The 15,853-nt window shown below is 53.6% G+C and overlaps 9 protein-coding genes across 9 annotated transcripts; 5 read left to right on the plus strand and 4 right to left on the minus strand.

Moving 5' to 3' along the window:
• Window positions 1-24: 24 nt before the first annotated feature.
• On the plus strand, window positions 25-686 carry VTN49DRAFT_3458 (uncharacterized protein; the record flags this gene model as incomplete). The annotated part of the gene is made up of 2 exons (XM_069411296.1): window positions 25-389; window positions 443-686. The coding sequence occupies 2 exons, from the start codon at window positions 25-27 to the stop codon at window positions 684-686; spliced, it is 609 nt and encodes a 202-aa protein (XP_069268736.1).
• Window positions 687-1,144: 458 nt separating this feature from the next.
• VTN49DRAFT_3459 (uncharacterized protein) lies at window positions 1,145-4,685 on the plus strand (the record flags this gene model as incomplete). The annotated part of the gene is made up of 2 exons (XM_069411297.1): window positions 1,145-1,246; window positions 1,308-4,685. The coding sequence occupies 2 exons, from the start codon at window positions 1,145-1,147 to the stop codon at window positions 4,683-4,685; spliced, it is 3,480 nt and encodes a 1,159-aa protein (XP_069268737.1).
• A 242-nt stretch (window positions 4,686-4,927) lies between these two features.
• Window positions 4,928-5,869, plus strand: VTN49DRAFT_3460 (uncharacterized protein; the record flags this gene model as incomplete). The annotated part of the gene is made up of 2 exons (XM_069411299.1): window positions 4,928-5,132; window positions 5,208-5,869. 2 exons carry the CDS (start codon window positions 4,928-4,930, stop codon window positions 5,867-5,869), a joined length of 867 nt encoding a protein of 288 aa, XP_069268738.1.
• Window positions 5,870-6,021: 152 nt separating this feature from the next.
• Window positions 6,022-7,507, minus strand: VTN49DRAFT_3461 (uncharacterized protein; the record flags this gene model as incomplete). The annotated part of the gene is made up of 3 exons (XM_069411300.1): window positions 6,022-6,044; window positions 6,097-6,961; window positions 7,013-7,507. 3 exons carry the CDS (start codon window positions 7,505-7,507, stop codon window positions 6,022-6,024), a joined length of 1,383 nt encoding a protein of 460 aa, XP_069268739.1.
• A 64-nt stretch (window positions 7,508-7,571) lies between these two features.
• Window positions 7,572-8,030, minus strand: VTN49DRAFT_3462 (uncharacterized protein; the record flags this gene model as incomplete). The annotated part of the gene is made up of 1 exon (XM_069411301.1): window positions 7,572-8,030. One exon carries the CDS (start codon window positions 8,028-8,030, stop codon window positions 7,572-7,574), a length of 459 nt encoding a protein of 152 aa, XP_069268740.1.
• A 143-nt stretch (window positions 8,031-8,173) lies between these two features.
• On the plus strand, window positions 8,174-10,256 carry VTN49DRAFT_3463 (uncharacterized protein; the record flags this gene model as incomplete). Its single annotated transcript, XM_069411302.1, has 2 exons — window positions 8,174-8,767; window positions 8,823-10,256. The coding sequence occupies 2 exons, from the start codon at window positions 8,174-8,176 to the stop codon at window positions 10,254-10,256; spliced, it is 2,028 nt and encodes a 675-aa protein (XP_069268741.1).
• A 102-nt stretch (window positions 10,257-10,358) lies between these two features.
• Window positions 10,359-11,900, minus strand: VTN49DRAFT_3464 (uncharacterized protein; the record flags this gene model as incomplete). Its single annotated transcript, XM_069411303.1, has 1 exon — window positions 10,359-11,900. The coding sequence occupies one exon, from the start codon at window positions 11,898-11,900 to the stop codon at window positions 10,359-10,361; it is 1,542 nt and encodes a 513-aa protein (XP_069268742.1).
• Window positions 11,901-12,604: 704 nt separating this feature from the next.
• Window positions 12,605-14,417, plus strand: VTN49DRAFT_3465 (uncharacterized protein; the record flags this gene model as incomplete). The annotated part of the gene is made up of 9 exons (XM_069411304.1): window positions 12,605-12,650; window positions 12,707-12,942; window positions 13,007-13,251; window positions 13,309-13,394; window positions 13,448-13,612; window positions 13,661-13,681; window positions 13,738-13,876; window positions 13,935-14,034; window positions 14,106-14,417. 9 exons carry the CDS (start codon window positions 12,605-12,607, stop codon window positions 14,415-14,417), a joined length of 1,350 nt encoding a protein of 449 aa, XP_069268743.1.
• A 70-nt stretch (window positions 14,418-14,487) lies between these two features.
• Window positions 14,488-15,612, minus strand: VTN49DRAFT_3466 (uncharacterized protein; the record flags this gene model as incomplete). The annotated part of the gene is made up of 2 exons (XM_069411305.1): window positions 14,488-15,369; window positions 15,427-15,612. 2 exons carry the CDS (start codon window positions 15,610-15,612, stop codon window positions 14,488-14,490), a joined length of 1,068 nt encoding a protein of 355 aa, XP_069268744.1.
• Between the last annotated feature and the right edge of the window lie 241 nt (window positions 15,613-15,853).

Raw genomic sequence — 15,853 nt, forward strand, 5'->3', positions numbered from 1 at the left:
CCTTGAGAGAACAACACAACCACCATGCCGGGCCCGCTGTCCCTTTTCGCCGTCAATGCGGTCCTGATTCTCTCGACCGATGACCACTCGCGCATCTTCGCGAAATACTACTCCCCTCCGCACCCTCCTGCTGGCGCCGCTCCCAATGCCACCGATTACCCCGGCGCAAACCCTTACCCGACCGTCAAGGAGCAGAAAGCCTTTGAGAAGGGGCTGATTGAGAAGACGAACAAGCAAACGAGCGACATCATCCTGTACGACAACCGGGTCGTTGTGTTCAAGATGGAGAACGACGTGATGCTCTACGTGGTCGGCAGTTCCGAGGAGAACGAGGTCTTGTTGTACAATGTCGTGCTGGCGCTGCGGGATGCATTGGGCATTCTCTTCAAGTACGTTTGCTTTTACTCCATTACTGTAGAAGCTGCATTGACGATGTTTTCAGGGGTGGCACCGACAAGCGGTCGATCGTTGAGAACTACGATCTTGTCGCCCTCGCTATCGACGAAATCATCGACGACGGCATCATTCTCGAGACGGACCCGGTCATGATCGCCTCGCGTGTCAGCCGCGCCCCGGCCCCGGACGTCCCAAATATGAAGAACATCGATCTATCCGAGCAGGGTCTCCTCAATGCTTGGGAGTTTGGCAAGCGGAGATTGGCCGAAGGACTACGACAGGGGCTGTGATTCTAGCGTTTTGCATTATTGCGTATATTACTATCTTTCCGTTTGCTTTGGGGGACAGGGGCTCCTTGCCGCTGTGTCGGTTCGGTTCAATGTCTCGCATTTCTGCTATGATTGTATCTTTGGGCACAGAGTTTGGGACAGGCGCGATGTCTTTAGCTGATAGATACCTATATTTTTTCCTTCAGAATGGACTTGACGGGTGTTGAAATCAGGTTGTAGACTTACGCCATGTTTCCGGCTTTCCTTCAGGTCTGCCTACGGCGTCATATGCTAAATGAATTTCTGCACTCACCTTTAACTTGATATCTCCACAAAAATCTTTATTCTGCAGTTAAATTGTCTGGGTAAACTCCAGTCCCGCATTGCCGTGACGTTTGTTGGACTGCCCCGCCGACGTCAACGGCAGACAGCCTCAGCACACGAGCACGGCGATAAAAAAAGCGAGATAACCTCCCAAGATGAAACAGAGATTCTCATCGCTCGATGTCAAGGCTATTTCGCTCGAGCTTGACGCCGCGCTCACCAGCTTGCGGGTGTCCAACATTTATGATCTATCATCTGTGAGTTGCTGAATCGACTGCACCAAGAGAAGCCTATTCCCTGCTAACTCCAACTTCAAAGCGCATCTTCCTCTTCAAACTCGCCAAACCCGATGTACGAAAACAGTTCATTATTGACTCGGGCTTCCGCTGCCACCTGACCGAGTACTCGCGCACAACCGCAGATGCGCCGTCAGGCTTCGTCAAGCGCCTTCGGGACAACCTCAAAACCCGCCGTGTGACAGCTGTGCGCCAGATTGGCACGGACCGAATTATCGACATCATCTTCAGCGAAGGCGCGTTCCATCTGTTCCTCGAGTTCTTTGCGGGCGGCAATGTTATCCTCACGGACGGCGACCTTACCATCCTCGCCGTGCTGCGGCACGTCCCCGCGGGTGGCGACCAGGAGGAAGTTAAGGTCGGGTTGAAATATACAGTTACGAATAAGCAGAACTACAATGGTGTGCCAGAATTGTCCCCGGAGCGACTGCGGCAGGCACTACAAAATGTGGCGGCAGCTGAGGGTGACCAGCAGCAGCAGACGGAAGGAGGGGATGGATCCGGTGCAACTGCAAAGCAGGGAAAGAAGAAGAAGCGCAAGCCAGGCGAGGCGCTGCGCAAGGCTCTGAGCGCCGGGTTTCCCGAGTTCCCGCCTCTGCTCCTAGAACATGCCCTGACTGTTGCCGGTGTGGATCTATCGTCGGTGACGCCGGAGCAGGCGCTTTCCGAGGATAATGCGCCGCTTTTTGAGCAATTGATGGCCGCTCTGCAGGAGGCGAAGAAGGTATCTGATGCCGTGGAGAGCGCAGATACTAGGAAGGGCTACATTGTCGCAAAGGAGGACGCGCGGCGCCGGCCAGCGGAAACAACAGACGCCGACGGACAACAGCAACCACCTTTACTGTACGACGACTTCCACCCTTTCCGGCCACGCCAGTTCGAGAACCAGGATGAGTACCACATTTTGGAGTTTGACAGCTTTAACAAGACGGTGGACGAGTACTTCTCGTCTCTCGAGGCACAGAAGCTCGAGTCTCGTCTCGCGGAGCATGAGGAAACAGCAAGGAAAAGGCTGGAGAATGCACGGCTTGATCACCAGCAGCGGGTGGGCGCCCTCAAAGAGGCTCAGGAGATGCACATCCGCAAGGCCAACGCGATTGAGGCCAATGTATATCGCGTCCAGGAGGCTATCGATGCGGTCAATGGCCTGGTTGCGCAGGGCATGGACTGGGTAGAAATCGAACGGTTGATTGAGATGGAGCAGGGCAGGAACAACCCTGTGGCCCAGATCATCAAATTGCCGCTGAAGCTACATGAAAATACAATTACCCTACGTCTAAGCGAGGCAACCTACGATGATGAAGCTTCTTCAGAGTCAGAATCGGAGCAGGAGAGTGATAAAGAAGAGGACGAGTCTGAAGGTCGACAACGCCGTGGAAGCCTGTCGGTTGATATTGACCTAGGTTTATCTCCGTGGGCAAACGCGACGCAGTATTACAATCAGAAGAAATCCGCCGCTGTCAAGGAACAGAAGACCATCCAAGCATCCGAAAAGGCACTGAAAGCGCACGAGAAAAAGGTCACTGAAGATCTGAAGCGGCACCTCAAGAAAGAGAAACAGGTCCTGCGCCCGACGCGAGCACAAATGTGGTTCGAGAAGTTCCGGTTTTTCGTCTCCTCAGACGGATATCTGGTTCTTAGCGGCCGGGATGCACATCAATCTGAGATCCTCTACCGAAGACATATGAAAAAGGGGGACGTGTTTGTGCATTCAGACGTCGAGGGTGCCATGCCGGTCGTTGTTCGAAATCACCCGGACACGCCAAACGCACCGATCCCTCCGGGGACACTGTCGCAAGCCGGCAGTTTATCCGTGGCTACATCCAAGGCGTGGGATACTAAGGCGCTCATGCCTGCGTGGTGGGTCCCCGCGCACCAGGTCTCGAAAACAAATGAAAGGGGTGAGCTCCTGGCGCGTGTCGGCGAGTTTCACATCAAGGGAGAGAAGAATTATCTCACGCCCAGCCAACCAGTTCTAGGGTTTGCGGTGCTGTTCCAGATTACTCGGGAGAGTGTGGTAAACCATCGGCGGCATCGTCGAAATGAAGCCACGGAAAGTCCTGAACACGGTGCCGCTAGTGAAGGAGAGACAGCCCAAGAAGGCGAAGGTGGAAAGGAAGAGAATGTGAATGCTGGTGGGGAGGGAAAAACAGCTCGAAAGGACGAAGGAGAAACGGAAGAAACTACGGATAAAGCAAGTCAAGGCGATGTTAAAGAAGGAAATGCCAATGAGAACCAAGAAAAATCAGAGTCGGAGTCTGAATCCGAGTCTGAGGGTGAAGATGACGAGGAAAACACCCGATCGAACCCCCTACAATCATCGACTGCAGAGCAAAACACAAGTCAAAGTGACGAGAAACGCGAGGAGAAAGAACCCAATGAGGAGCCCGCTCATGAAGAAGGGGAACCTTCTACCCAAGAAGCCACTACGGACATCGTACCCTCCACTTCCGCAAGAGAACGACCCCAAGGAAAGCGATACCTTTCCGCACACGAACGGCGACAACTCAAAAAGGGTCGGAAACCGACAACATCCTCCAGTGATCAGTCAGCGACACCGACCCCGCCGTCACAACCGAGCACACCGTCAACAACATCAACCAAGCAGCAGCCTGCAGCGCAACAACCGCGCGGCAAAATGAGCAAAGCTAAAAAGGCCGCACTCAAGAAGTACGCCGAGCAAGACGAGGAAGAACGCGAGCTGGCCCTCCGACTGCTCGGTGTCAAGAAGCCAGGTGAAAAGACAACAGAGAAGACTCCGGACGCAGCGGTCGCCAAAGCGCAAAAAGAAGCGGAGCTGGAAGCTCAAAAACAGCGCCGACGGGCGCAACATGACCGAGCTGCAGCAGCGGAGCGGAAACGGCAAGCCCAACTTGAAGAATCCGGCGCTGCGGCTGCGGCCGACGAGACCGCCGAGGACGGCGAAGGGGAGGAAAGCGGCGATCTCTCGGAGATCTTGCCGACGCTGGTGAGCGTGCCGCATTCAGCCGACACGGTGGTGGCTGCGCTGCCAGTGGCTGCGCCCTGGAGCGCAGTGAGCCGATATAAGTACCGGGCAAAGCTGCAGCCTGGCACAGTCAAGAAGGGTAAGGCCGTCAAGGAGATTCTGTCCCACTGGCTGCAGGAAGCGAGTGTTGGCAAGTCTGAGCCGGGGAGCGGCGGCGGCAAGATCGCGAAGAAGGCAATTGCGGAAGATATGGAGACGCAGGGCTTGGACCGGGCAACGGCGGAACGAATGCGGGCCGTCGAAGGGGAGCTGTTGCGGACATGGCGTGATGTCGAAGTGGTGAACACGGTTCCCGTTACGAAGGTGAGGATTGTCTCTGCAGGGATTACCTCGGGGGGTGGCGATGCGCCGAAGGGTGGAAAAAACAAGGGCAAAGGGAAAGGGAAGAAGTGAATCTTCAAACTGTACAATCCAAAAATGTTTCTATCTCAAATTAAAGTGTGAAATAGAGCACATCAAGCTTCACCCTCCTCTTCCCATAACATCGGTATGACATCAGAACCAGCACGCCTAACCCTAAGTTACCTCGATCCAACCCCTGTACATGCATCCAAGCATCATCTTTACTGCCCCTGACTACCCCTGATTAACATCAGCTCCGAATAGGGATATACAAGAAAAAGTAAAACGAAGCAATGTCGGAACCACCCGCAAACCCTGTCTTCGTCGAATTCGTCTTCCTCCGCCTCAAATGTACCGTGGTCCCAGAGGAACCCAAGACCAATCTAGGCGGGCAGCAATTTCTCGGCCTGATGGGGGAAATCACCCAACAGCATGGGTACCTGCGGAGTGCTTGGGGACGGTCAATGGAGAATCCCGCGCGGGTTGTGATCATGGTTGGTGCGTATCATCATCGACTTGAACTCCAAAACAAGGCCCCAAGAAGTTGCACACAAGCTTAGCGAGGTGCTGTAGAATGGACCGATGAAAGCTGTGCCATCCCCCTCTCACGACTTCATCCCTTCGTCGACGACCACGACCACGAAGATATCGAGGATGACGAATCACGCGTGATCATCGTATATGCGACGATGACACCCGCGCCGCTGACCTCCGGCGCAGTCGGTAAGAGCCCCGTTGTCGAGATCACCGCCCTGGCGACGCCGTCCGCTATCGGCGTCGACCTACATCGGGCCAACGAACAGACGCAACGTTGGCAGCGACATTTGATGGAGTTTCGACAGACGCTGTTGCATGAATTGCCCGAGGGAAAAGATGATGAAAAGGAGAAAGGGGGCCCCTGTGGTGGTGGTAATGGGGAGGAGAATCTGCGCGCGCTGGCCGTGTGCGTCGGCAGGATCGAGCGGCCGTCCAGCTTCGGGTATACGCCGGACGTTGTCGCCATGTCCGGTGGCGGTACCGGCACCACGGATGGACCTCCCACGAATGGGGAGACGTATGCGGACACATATCTCCTGATTGTCGGATGGAGGTCTAAAGAACATCACCTGCAGGCAAAGGAAACGCCCCAGTACAAACGCATCATTGAGCCGCTGCGTCAACATATGATGGCTGAGCCGTGCAAGGGTCTGCAGAGTTGCCATGTGGCGTTCACTCTGGCTGAGCGAAGTCCTTGAGCAAAGTGCCATATGACTGGAAATAATAAAAAAAAAAAAGGAAGCAAAAAGTGAGGATACAAAGAAGAAAAAGAGAAAAATCCCTCCGATTATTAGAATACATGACAGATTATAACGATAATATCACTGCATTAGGAAAACTCCGCCCAAATTCACATTCGATGCTTTTCACTTTCTGCGCTCCTGTTAGCTCATGAGTCAAAGCTTCGCCTGGATTTCCAACTTACCCAGCCGCGAATACAACATGTACAACGCCATCTGGTTACACTCTTGCGTTCCCGTAATCGTCACCAGTCGCTCGTTGCTGTTGTCCTGTGGCTCGTTGATCTTGATCACGCTGCCACTGAGCTGTCGGATCTCATTGATCTTAGTCCCGCCTTTACCGATGATCGCTCCCACCATGTCATTCGGAATGTAGATCTGCTGCGTGATCGGCTGTCCCGGCATGACTCCGGCAACAGGCTGACCTGCATGAGGCGTCGCTTGGTGGGGTCCGTACGGAGCAGGCTGATGCGGCCCGACTCCTGCGTATGGAGCACGCGGCGATGCGCCGTAGTGAATCGGTGCTTGAGGAACAGGTGTCGGGGCGGCCGGCCCATGCGGGTACGGCATGCCGTAGGGGGTCGGGATAGGCCGGTGTTGCTGAGGATGGTGACGCTTGTACGTATCCGGGTGACCATACTGTCCTCCAGCGGGTTGCGGCACGTACGGCACCACTTGCATTCCACCCGGAACTACACCCACGGGCCCGCCACTGCGCGTCGCATATGCCGACGCAGCCGGCCCGCCAAACCGCTCCGTCAGCTGCTCCACCAGAGTCACGGCCACGTAATACGTGGCAATGTGCACCGCATCGGCCACACCGAGAACCACCAGCGACCGCTCCGTTGACATGGGATAACACGAATCGGACGCGTTCAGCCGTGCACCGGACGCCTCCTGGATCTCTCGAATTCGGGACCCGCCTTTCCCGATAATGGATCCGATAAGAATGTGCGGGATAAGAAGGCGTAGAGGATAGGTTTTGGATTGGGCAGTGGATGGCTGATCAAGGGGCTCGTTGTTCAATGTACGGATAATCAGACCAAATGCCTGCTTCCGGTCAGTCAATTATCTTTGTATCTGAGTCTAGCGCAAGCTTACCTTGGCCACGGCATCTTGGGGTCCGCTGACAGTCAAAATTCTCTCAACAGCACCACGGGTATAATCACTGACCGTGCACTTGGCACCGGAAAGGCGACGGATCTGGGATACATTCTCCCCACCCTTACCAATTACAGTGGCGGCTTCCTGGCTGGAAATCACCGCCCGCATATGGATCCATTGACTCTCATCTTGGTGCTGGCGTTGTGATGGCTGCGATGTCGTTCGATCTGTGTGTGACGCCGTCGACTGAATGGGTTGCGTATCCCCATCCTTGCCATTCGGCGCGTCTCCAACTACAGTATCACCCTGAGTATCCTTGGCTCCGTTGGCCGTCTCTGCCTTGGATTCCGAGTCCGGCCGCCGGGTGTCGTCCGTTCGGACTACTTTGTCAAGCGCCGGCCGCTTTGCTTCCGGCTGGTCATTGGGACCCGAAGGAGACGAAGGGTCCTCCAGAGGACGTTTAGTCGATGGGATAGACGGAGATGTCGACATTATGCCTGCGCGTGAGCTGTCTTGTTCTTCTTCGGTCCAGTCCGGCAACCAGAGAACCCTCCCTCTAGTTACGATATGACGCGGAAGAAAAGACGGATTTTTGTTTCAATCTCGTTTGATGTTTTCTTTTCTCTTGTCCTGCCTGAATGATTCGACTATATACACCAGATGTCCCCAAAGAAAATTTGCTGGTGAAGATGGCCGGAGGAAGGGGGATTCTGGTGTAAGTTTTGGGAGTTCGGTTGGCAAGGGCTCTGGCGTGATCTCGGGACGCGGTGTTGGTGCAGAGGTCAAGAGAGCAATGCGATGAGGTTAATGCAGGGGAGAGGTGCGGAGAGACGCGTGAAGATGCTCGCAGGCAGCTGGGCGAGAGGAGATGAGGATGAGGGAATGGTGATGGTGTGAGGTGAGGTTGAGGCGAGGCGCGTGGAGACGGGAGAGCAATCAGGACAGCTGCGGACGCTAACCGGATTCGGCGTTTGTTGTCACGTGAAAGTCCGAATGCCGTATCATGTGATTTCATAAGAGTGTGGACTCATTAAGTGCATCTTTCCTAAAATGCTTGAGAGAAATCACGTGGCAACGCAAGATTCGTGAGACTATTAAGCCCATATTTTTTATCGTTGCAGTGCACCACCAATTCAGCAGCCATTGGCGGGGTTGAAAATGGGGAAAAAAGACAAGAAGAAGAGCGCCGAGCGCAAGGAGCGGATTGCTGCCAAGCAGTCCAAAAAAGCAGAGAAAAAGGAGAAAAAGAATAAGGCTAAGGGCCGTGATGTGGACAGCGACGCTGAAGACGTTGACTTGGACGCCGTCCTGGCAAAGTATGCCGAGGAGCAAGCCAAGTTCCTGAAGATCACCGAGGTGGTGTCGGGTCCGCCGACACCACGATCCTCAGCCACAATTCTCGCCTCGCCATCCAACCGAAACGAGCTGTTGGTGTTTGGCGGCGAGTACTTCGATGGTACTGTGGCTACCTTTTACAACAATCTCTATGTCTATCTCATCGATCGAGATGAGTGGCATGAAGTTACTAGTCCCAACAGCCCACTTCCTCGCAGCGGGCATGCATGGTGTCGAGGAGGAAACACGGGCGGTGTGTACCTCTTTGGCGGCGAGTTCTCGTCACCAAAGCAGGGAACGTTTTACCACTATAACGATTTCTGGCATCTTGACCCCTCTACTCGAGAATGGACTCGGATAGAAACCAAGGGAAAGGGCCCTCCGGCTAGGAGTGGCCATCGGATGACTTATTTCAAGGTAGGAGAAAGGTTAGACACCGTACGTAGTAAACGCCTTGCTGACAAGCGAGGAGAACTATATCATTCTTTTCGGAGGGTTCCAGGATACTTCCCAGCAAACAAAGTACCTGCAAGATCTCTGGATCTACGACTGCTCTAAGTACACCTGGTTCAACCCCCAATTACCTCCGGCATCGCAGAAACCTGATCCCCGGTCCTCATTTTCGTTTCTGCCGCATGAATCAGGGGCCGTTTTGTACGGGGGCTACTCCCGTGTGAAGGCTTCGACAACTGGCAGTGGAAAGCAAGCGAAGGGGCCGCAACGAACTGTTCTGAAACCCATGATACACCAAGACACCTGGTTCCTTCGTATCACGCCACCGGGTCCGGATGCGCCGGCATCCGCAGGCCCAACTGTGCGTTGGGAACGCCGAAAGAGACCAGTCAACGCACCCAACCCTCCCCGTGCTGGAGTAACAATGGCCCACCACAAGGGCCGAGGCATTCTGTTCGGTGGTGTGCACGACGTCGAGGCGAGTGAGGAGGGCATAGAGAGCGAGTTCTTCAACACCCTCTATGCCTGGAATCTGGAACGCAATCGATTTTTCGAGTTGACACTCCGGCGCCCCAAGGGCCCGAGCAAGAGACAGCAGAGCCAAGCTATGAAGAACAGAGACCGGAGCAAAGCCGATGAAGAGGAGCTGCTCCGAAATCTGGCGGCACTGGAGGCGAAGAAAGGCATTCGTCGAGAGGATGATGAAGACCTTCAAATTTCTCAAGTCGATGAGGAGCCTGCCGAGCCAATTAATACAAAGATTGTCAGGTTTGAAATGCCACATCCACGGTTCAACGCACAGCTGGCTGTTCAAGAAGACACGTTGTTCATTTTCGGCGGAACTTACGAACGCGGGGATCAAGAGTTTATCTTCAACGATTTATATTCTATTGACCTGGCCAGAATGGACGGTGTCAAGGAAATTTTCTACAATGAGCCACTCAATTGGAACAACAAAGAGGAAGAAAGCGAGGATGAAGAGGATGAAGAGGACGAATCGGAGGAGGAGTCGGATAAGGAAACCGAAGTCACGGAAGACGTCAGGTCGATGGACACAGGCTCGGTTGCTTCAACGGAACTCACTGTGCCATCCGTCACGCAGGGTGTTGAGCGACTCGACGTCGATGACCCCGCGGAACCCGAGCCTACCGTAGAAGACAATAGACCCCACCCCCGACCTTTTGAGTCTCTGCGTGACTTTTTCGCGCGGACATCGACAGAGTGGCAGAATATACTCATTGAGCGACTGAAGGCACAAGGTCAGAGTGTGGAAAAGACACCCAAAGAGCTGCGGAAGGAAGCTTTCGACCTTGCCGAGGAGAAATGGTGGGACAGCCGCGAGGAGATCATGGCTTTGGAGGATGAGCAGGAGGCTGCTGGAATTGGTGAAGTGGTCAATATTGCGGAAAAAGGTGATGGCGCTGTTGTTGGTGGTGCTGCCCGTCGCAGATAACTTCCCTATGCTTCATGATCGTTACGCCTGTTCGACATATATGCACTACAATCTGTAGATATGCTATTTCGATCTACAACAATTTGAATGATTTTTGTTCTATCAGATATGGGATGCATCCCAAGTCCGGATAACTTCATCCAACACTTCCGCCACAAGAGCGAAATCTCTTTCAACGTTGACTTTCCAATTCGACACAGCGATCCTGCAAGCAGGTCTGCCCTCCCAAGACGAGCCGGAGACAAAGATCTTTGAAGTTGCATTGATCCTGCTAGTCAGCTCACGATTAAGTTGCTCATCCCTTGCACGGAAAAGTACAATGATGCCTGTCTTTTCGCAAAGCTCGTCTTTCGACCGCGCCTCTGGCAATGCCTCATACGCTGGATGATTGAAAAGCCAGCCATTGATCTTGCGAGCCAGGCGGATCTGCGCCTCCAGCAGTGTTTTGTATCCCTCTCTCCCATACGCAAGAAGAGACGCGTAGACAGGCAGAGCACGGAACCGTCGCGAGTTCTCAATCCCGATGTTCAGCGGTGAAGGGATCTCTGCTGCGGCTCCTGAGCTTAGATACACTGCGTTCGAGTTGCGGAAAACATCCGCTGCCAACGTCATGCTTGGGTGCCGACAGAGGAAGATGCCGCAATCGTAGGGGACATTGAGGAATTTGTGTGCATCTGCCGTGATCGAATCGGCCAGTTCCAAGCCCTCGCAGCCTCTAACAACCGCGGCGAACTCTGAGTCTGTAACGTCCAGCATCCGGCCGTAGATCCCAAAAGCGCCATCGACGTGCAACCACGCCCCGTACTTATCGCAGAGCTCACGCAGCCGCAGCATCTGTTTCTTGCCAGTGGTCGCAAAGTGTCCTGTGTTGACCTCGCCGCAAGAGATCACAACGATGCTGGCGTCGCCGGGTTGAGATAGTTCGCCAGCCAAATAATCCATATCTATCGCGAGCGGGTTCTCTTTGCTCGTGCAGATGCATTTCAAGTTCGCACGGCCGATGCCCACAATGCTTGCTGCTTTGCCTAGCGATGAATGCGGCATGGTGGAAAGCACCTTGATACGTTTCACTCCGGCTTCCTGCATGACTTGAGACAGACCGTACTCGCCCACGCTGCCAATTGCAATGCCTCGCCTTCGGGCTGCCTCACGGAGGATGAACTCCCGACCACAGGCCAGGCCGATCAGATTGCTTCCCGTGGCACCGGTCGTAAATGTACCGTGTAGCCACTCGGCTCGATCCAGCCGCAGGAGGTCGGTCAGCAGTCCGAGGGCCTTGTACTCAACATCCGTTGCTACCGAATGTTCAGGTAAATGGACCTGAACGTTTTGATCATACACGGATGCTATGTGATCAGCTAACAGCGCGGCGGGCGTAGTGCCTCCAGTGACGAAACCGTAGTAATTAGGGCTCAGGCTCGCGGCGTTGAGACCTGGAACAATGTCCCTCAGGATATGATCCCTCGTTTGTTCCAGGCCCAGTCCTTTATCTGGTAGACTATCGGACAGAGAATCCCGAGCTTTGGCCAGGGAATCTGACGAGGGTAGAATCGGCGAATCCCACGGCCGGAGAGCGGTCTCCCAGAGCTTGTGGCTGATGCTGGTATAGTCCTCACGAGTGTTTTCGAAGTTGGAGGGTTCCATACTGTGCTAGTGGCAATAGCTGACGTCCAGGAAGAGGAGCTGAACAAGATTTTCCGGTCTCTCCACTCCGTCCTGTCCGAGTTGTACTGAATTTGTACCCGTCCGCAAGTGCTCTTACGTGCTCTTGGGTAACTCGGCAGTCCGAAGTCAGTAAGGAGCCGATCCTAGTTCGCGCTTGACGGCTTTCAAATCGCCCGTACTCTGTAACAAGAAACTGCCGAGAGATCTATGACCTCTGCGCTCTCTTTGCGACAAAACTCTCACAACATGAGTCAGGGCCCGTATTCGGAGGTTTGTACGGAGTAGTCCCCATGGCGAGTTACTAGAGGTAACTGGAAATAACTCCATACTATCTTACAAAATAATAAGATTGTAGCCCAGATAGAGTTATCTAGGGTTATACTCCATATATACCTGTTATTTCAGCTTCCCTCTTACTCTTTAGGATCGGCCAGGAAACAATTCTGCCCTCATCGTCGAGTCTTTAGTCATCGGCTCGTGATACCTCTAGAGACAGAACTCCAAAAGGCGCTTTGATACGCAGATGGTGACGTCGTCAAATTCCTAACTGACCAGGTGTAGAACTAGGTACCTTTACCACCCCGCCAAAATAGTACGGCTCGTCCTGACTAGGACTTAGGTGCTCTTCATCGACGAAGTCACTTGATGGATAAGCTTCTTTAAGAACAGAAAGTTCAATAACCATGTCAGCAGCAAAGCTCATTGACAGCCGTGTTCATATCGTTCCCGGTAAGCCACCTTCATCCCTCGGACTTCCGCAGCCGAATCGTAGTCTGAACCCGCAGGCAAACTCCGGGTCACGGAGTACTTCTTCGAAGTCCCTCTGGATTACTCCCAACCGGATGGCGAGACTCTTCGTCTCTTCGGCCGGGGCGTGCGTCGTCATGTGGTTCCGCATAAAGATCAGGACAAACTTGAACCGCTCCCTTGGCTCGTTTATCTGCAAGGCGGCCCAGGATTTGGCTGCCAACCGCCACAGTCAACGAGCTTTGTTCCCTTCTTGTTAGACAAGGGATATGAGGTTAGTCTCATCGGGCGTTGTAGTTCGTCATTCCAGGTGTATAGCCGACATGGCGTTCTACTAGGTTCTGCTCCTCGATCAAAGAGGCACGGGTATGAGTACGACGATAACTGCGGCCACACTGCGGCGTCGCGGTGACGCCCAAAAGCAGGCGGAGTATTTGCGACATTTTCGTGCAGACAACATTGTCCGGGACTGCGAGGCAGTTCGCAGGCTCCTGACGGCTGACCACCCAGAGGACCTCAAGAAGTGGACCGTCCTTGGTCAAAGCTATGGCGGCTTCTGTATTGGAACCTATCTTTCCTTTCAGTGAGTCATCGAGTGTCGCCTCTATGGTTCAAGCAAGTTTCTGATTCCCACCCTCAGCCCAGAAGGGTTGAAAGAAGTTTTCATAACAGGAGGCGTACCCCCGGTCTCAAAATCTGCGGATCTGGTCTACGAAAAGACATATGGTTTGTTTGTCGTGCATTTTAATAGTGCATATAGCGCTGACAGACAGCTGTAGCCAAGGTCAAGGAGCGTAACCAGGCTTATTACCAGAAATTCCCAGAAGACGCAGACAGGATCAAGCGAATTTACCACTACCTGCAAGAGAACAAGCCGCGCCTGCCTTCGGGCTATCTCACCCCTGCTCGGTTTCAGCAATTAGGGATTGCATTCGGCCAGCATGGTACGTAATGACCCAAATCAGTCTGAACTTCCTGTCTGACGATATTAGGTGGCTTGGATACTGTCCATGGTGGGCAAGCAACAATCAGCAGCTGCATTTTGCCCTGTTTTACTGACTCTATTGAGATATCGTGCTGCGTGCCACGATCGACCTAGACATGTTTGGCTTTCTGACACGCCCAACTTTACTGCTCATCGACGGTCAGGGGGCGTTCGACAGAGCAGTCATATATGCCGTTCTTCATGAATCAATCTATTGCGAGCGGTATGACCAATGTCGCTGGAACTCACATATTGTAGGACGCTGACTTTCCATCTTGCAGCCGGGCATCAAACTGGTCGGCCGAGAAACTTCGTTCCAAGGCCGGGCCGGAGTTCGAAATCAATCTCAAGCAATCTCAAATCTACTTCACTGGCGAAATGGTCCGTAATCGTGGCGCCGTTCATGTGCGTGAACAACCTGTACACAACAGAGACGGCTAACTGCAAAATAGATTTACAAAGACATGTTTGAGTCATATGACGAACTCAAGGATCTCAGGGAGGTCGCGGACATCCTGGCGTCGTACGAGGACTGGCCGATTCTTTACGACAGCAAACAGTTGGCACGCAATGAGGTCCCGGCGTACGCGGCCATATATGTGGATGACATGTACGTGGACTTCAGCATCGCTTCTGAGACTGCTCGCGCGATCCGAAACTTCAAGCCGTTCATCACAAACGCCATGTATCACGGAGCATTATCCGACAAGACGGAGGACATTCTGCGACAACTCTTTTCTCTGAAGGAGGACACAATCGATTGAAGACGAATGTGTACGCCTAGGAATCATTGCTTCCGCCCCTGTTGGGTCTTATTATTTGCCTTAACTTTGCTCAATCTTCCAAGCTTCGACTGAAATCAATCAGCCGTATCCGTCGTGCATCTCGCGGATGTAATTGTGCAACCTTAGCCCTAACCAGGAATCTTGAAGCAGCCGATTCTCTTGGTAGATCAACATAGGCCTGCCCAGCCTCAAGCAGAGAATTCAGCAGCTGGCGCATTTCCTCCGCCGCTGCTTCTCTTTTCGTTGTGGGTCGAGACTGGTCACCCTGGTCCCCTGACTGCCGCCGTAGAAACGTGTCGATTCGTAATTGCCGGGGATCATCATCCCCATCCTGTGCGCTCCTCGAACGCGGCTTCTTCGGCTTGCCTTGCTGTGTATAGCCTGCTTCCAGCGTCGCATCAGAAACATCAATTTCGTCCCCAACCACCGGTCCTCCTAGATCTTCTGCAGCCAACATTCCGGCCAGTTGGTCGTCGATGAAACTGTCCAGTGCCTGTTGCAGTTGACCAGTCGCTCGCTCCAACTCGCGGTTCTTGCTACGCTCGGCTTCGATGAGTTCAGCGGCGAGCTGCGAAGGGGTCTTCCTGACCCTATTTGCACGCTCGGCTTGAAGGCGGTGAATTCTATCTCGAAGGCCTTCAGTTATCAGTTTCGCGTCACGAAGCTCTTCCTCCGCAGCTCCGAGCCGGCTACGGTTCCGGGCCAGCGAGTCCTGCAAACTGCGAATGGATGCCTTGCTCTCCGCAATCACATGTGCTGTCTCCCGCAGAGCCACGAGCGATGGCAACGGGGAATCTGGAGAGGGCAGATCAGGTTTTGACTGGAAAAGCGAGTCGTAAGCCTTTTTTGCGCGCCGGGCCTGCGCTAGACGCGCTCCAGAGTCCAACCCCGGCTTGGGCAGGTCGTCCTTTCGCTGGTTTGACCGTCGGAGCTGCACGACATAACATGATCAGCCGGCGTCAGAAGGTCCAGGGATTAGAGTCTTCACCTCACGAAGAGCGTCCTCCTGCCGTTTCACATGCTCCTGTAGACTACGGATTGTCTCGTCCAACTTGCGATTGTAGGACTCAATGGCTTCATCACTGAGAGGCACTGCATCCTGCTCGGCTTCAATGTTCACGCCTCTTTCTGCATAAGAACGAATCTTATCCACAGTTTCCTGGCTAACGCTCATGATCAGTCGTACGAAAAAAAAGCAGAGCAACTCTATCAGCTCAAAGAAGATCTTCTGTCCATGTAGGATTCGACCTCAATGAGGACCCTCCACACGCGTTGCGCAGAGAATAACAAAGTCACGTGATTATGGCTAGACGCGAGACGCGTTTTGGTCCCTCTTGTTTGTCTCTTTACTCCGCACCAGATCAAGCGCTTCAAAGTTCCAGCACGCTGCACGACAGCCCGGCTGGAGCAATGAA

Source organism: Thermomyces lanuginosus, assembly GCF_041956635.1.
Source record: "Thermomyces lanuginosus strain ATCC 200065 unplaced genomic scaffold VTN49scaffold_28, whole genome shotgun sequence".
NCBI lineage: Eukaryota > Fungi > Ascomycota > Eurotiomycetes > Eurotiales > Trichocomaceae > Thermomyces > Thermomyces lanuginosus.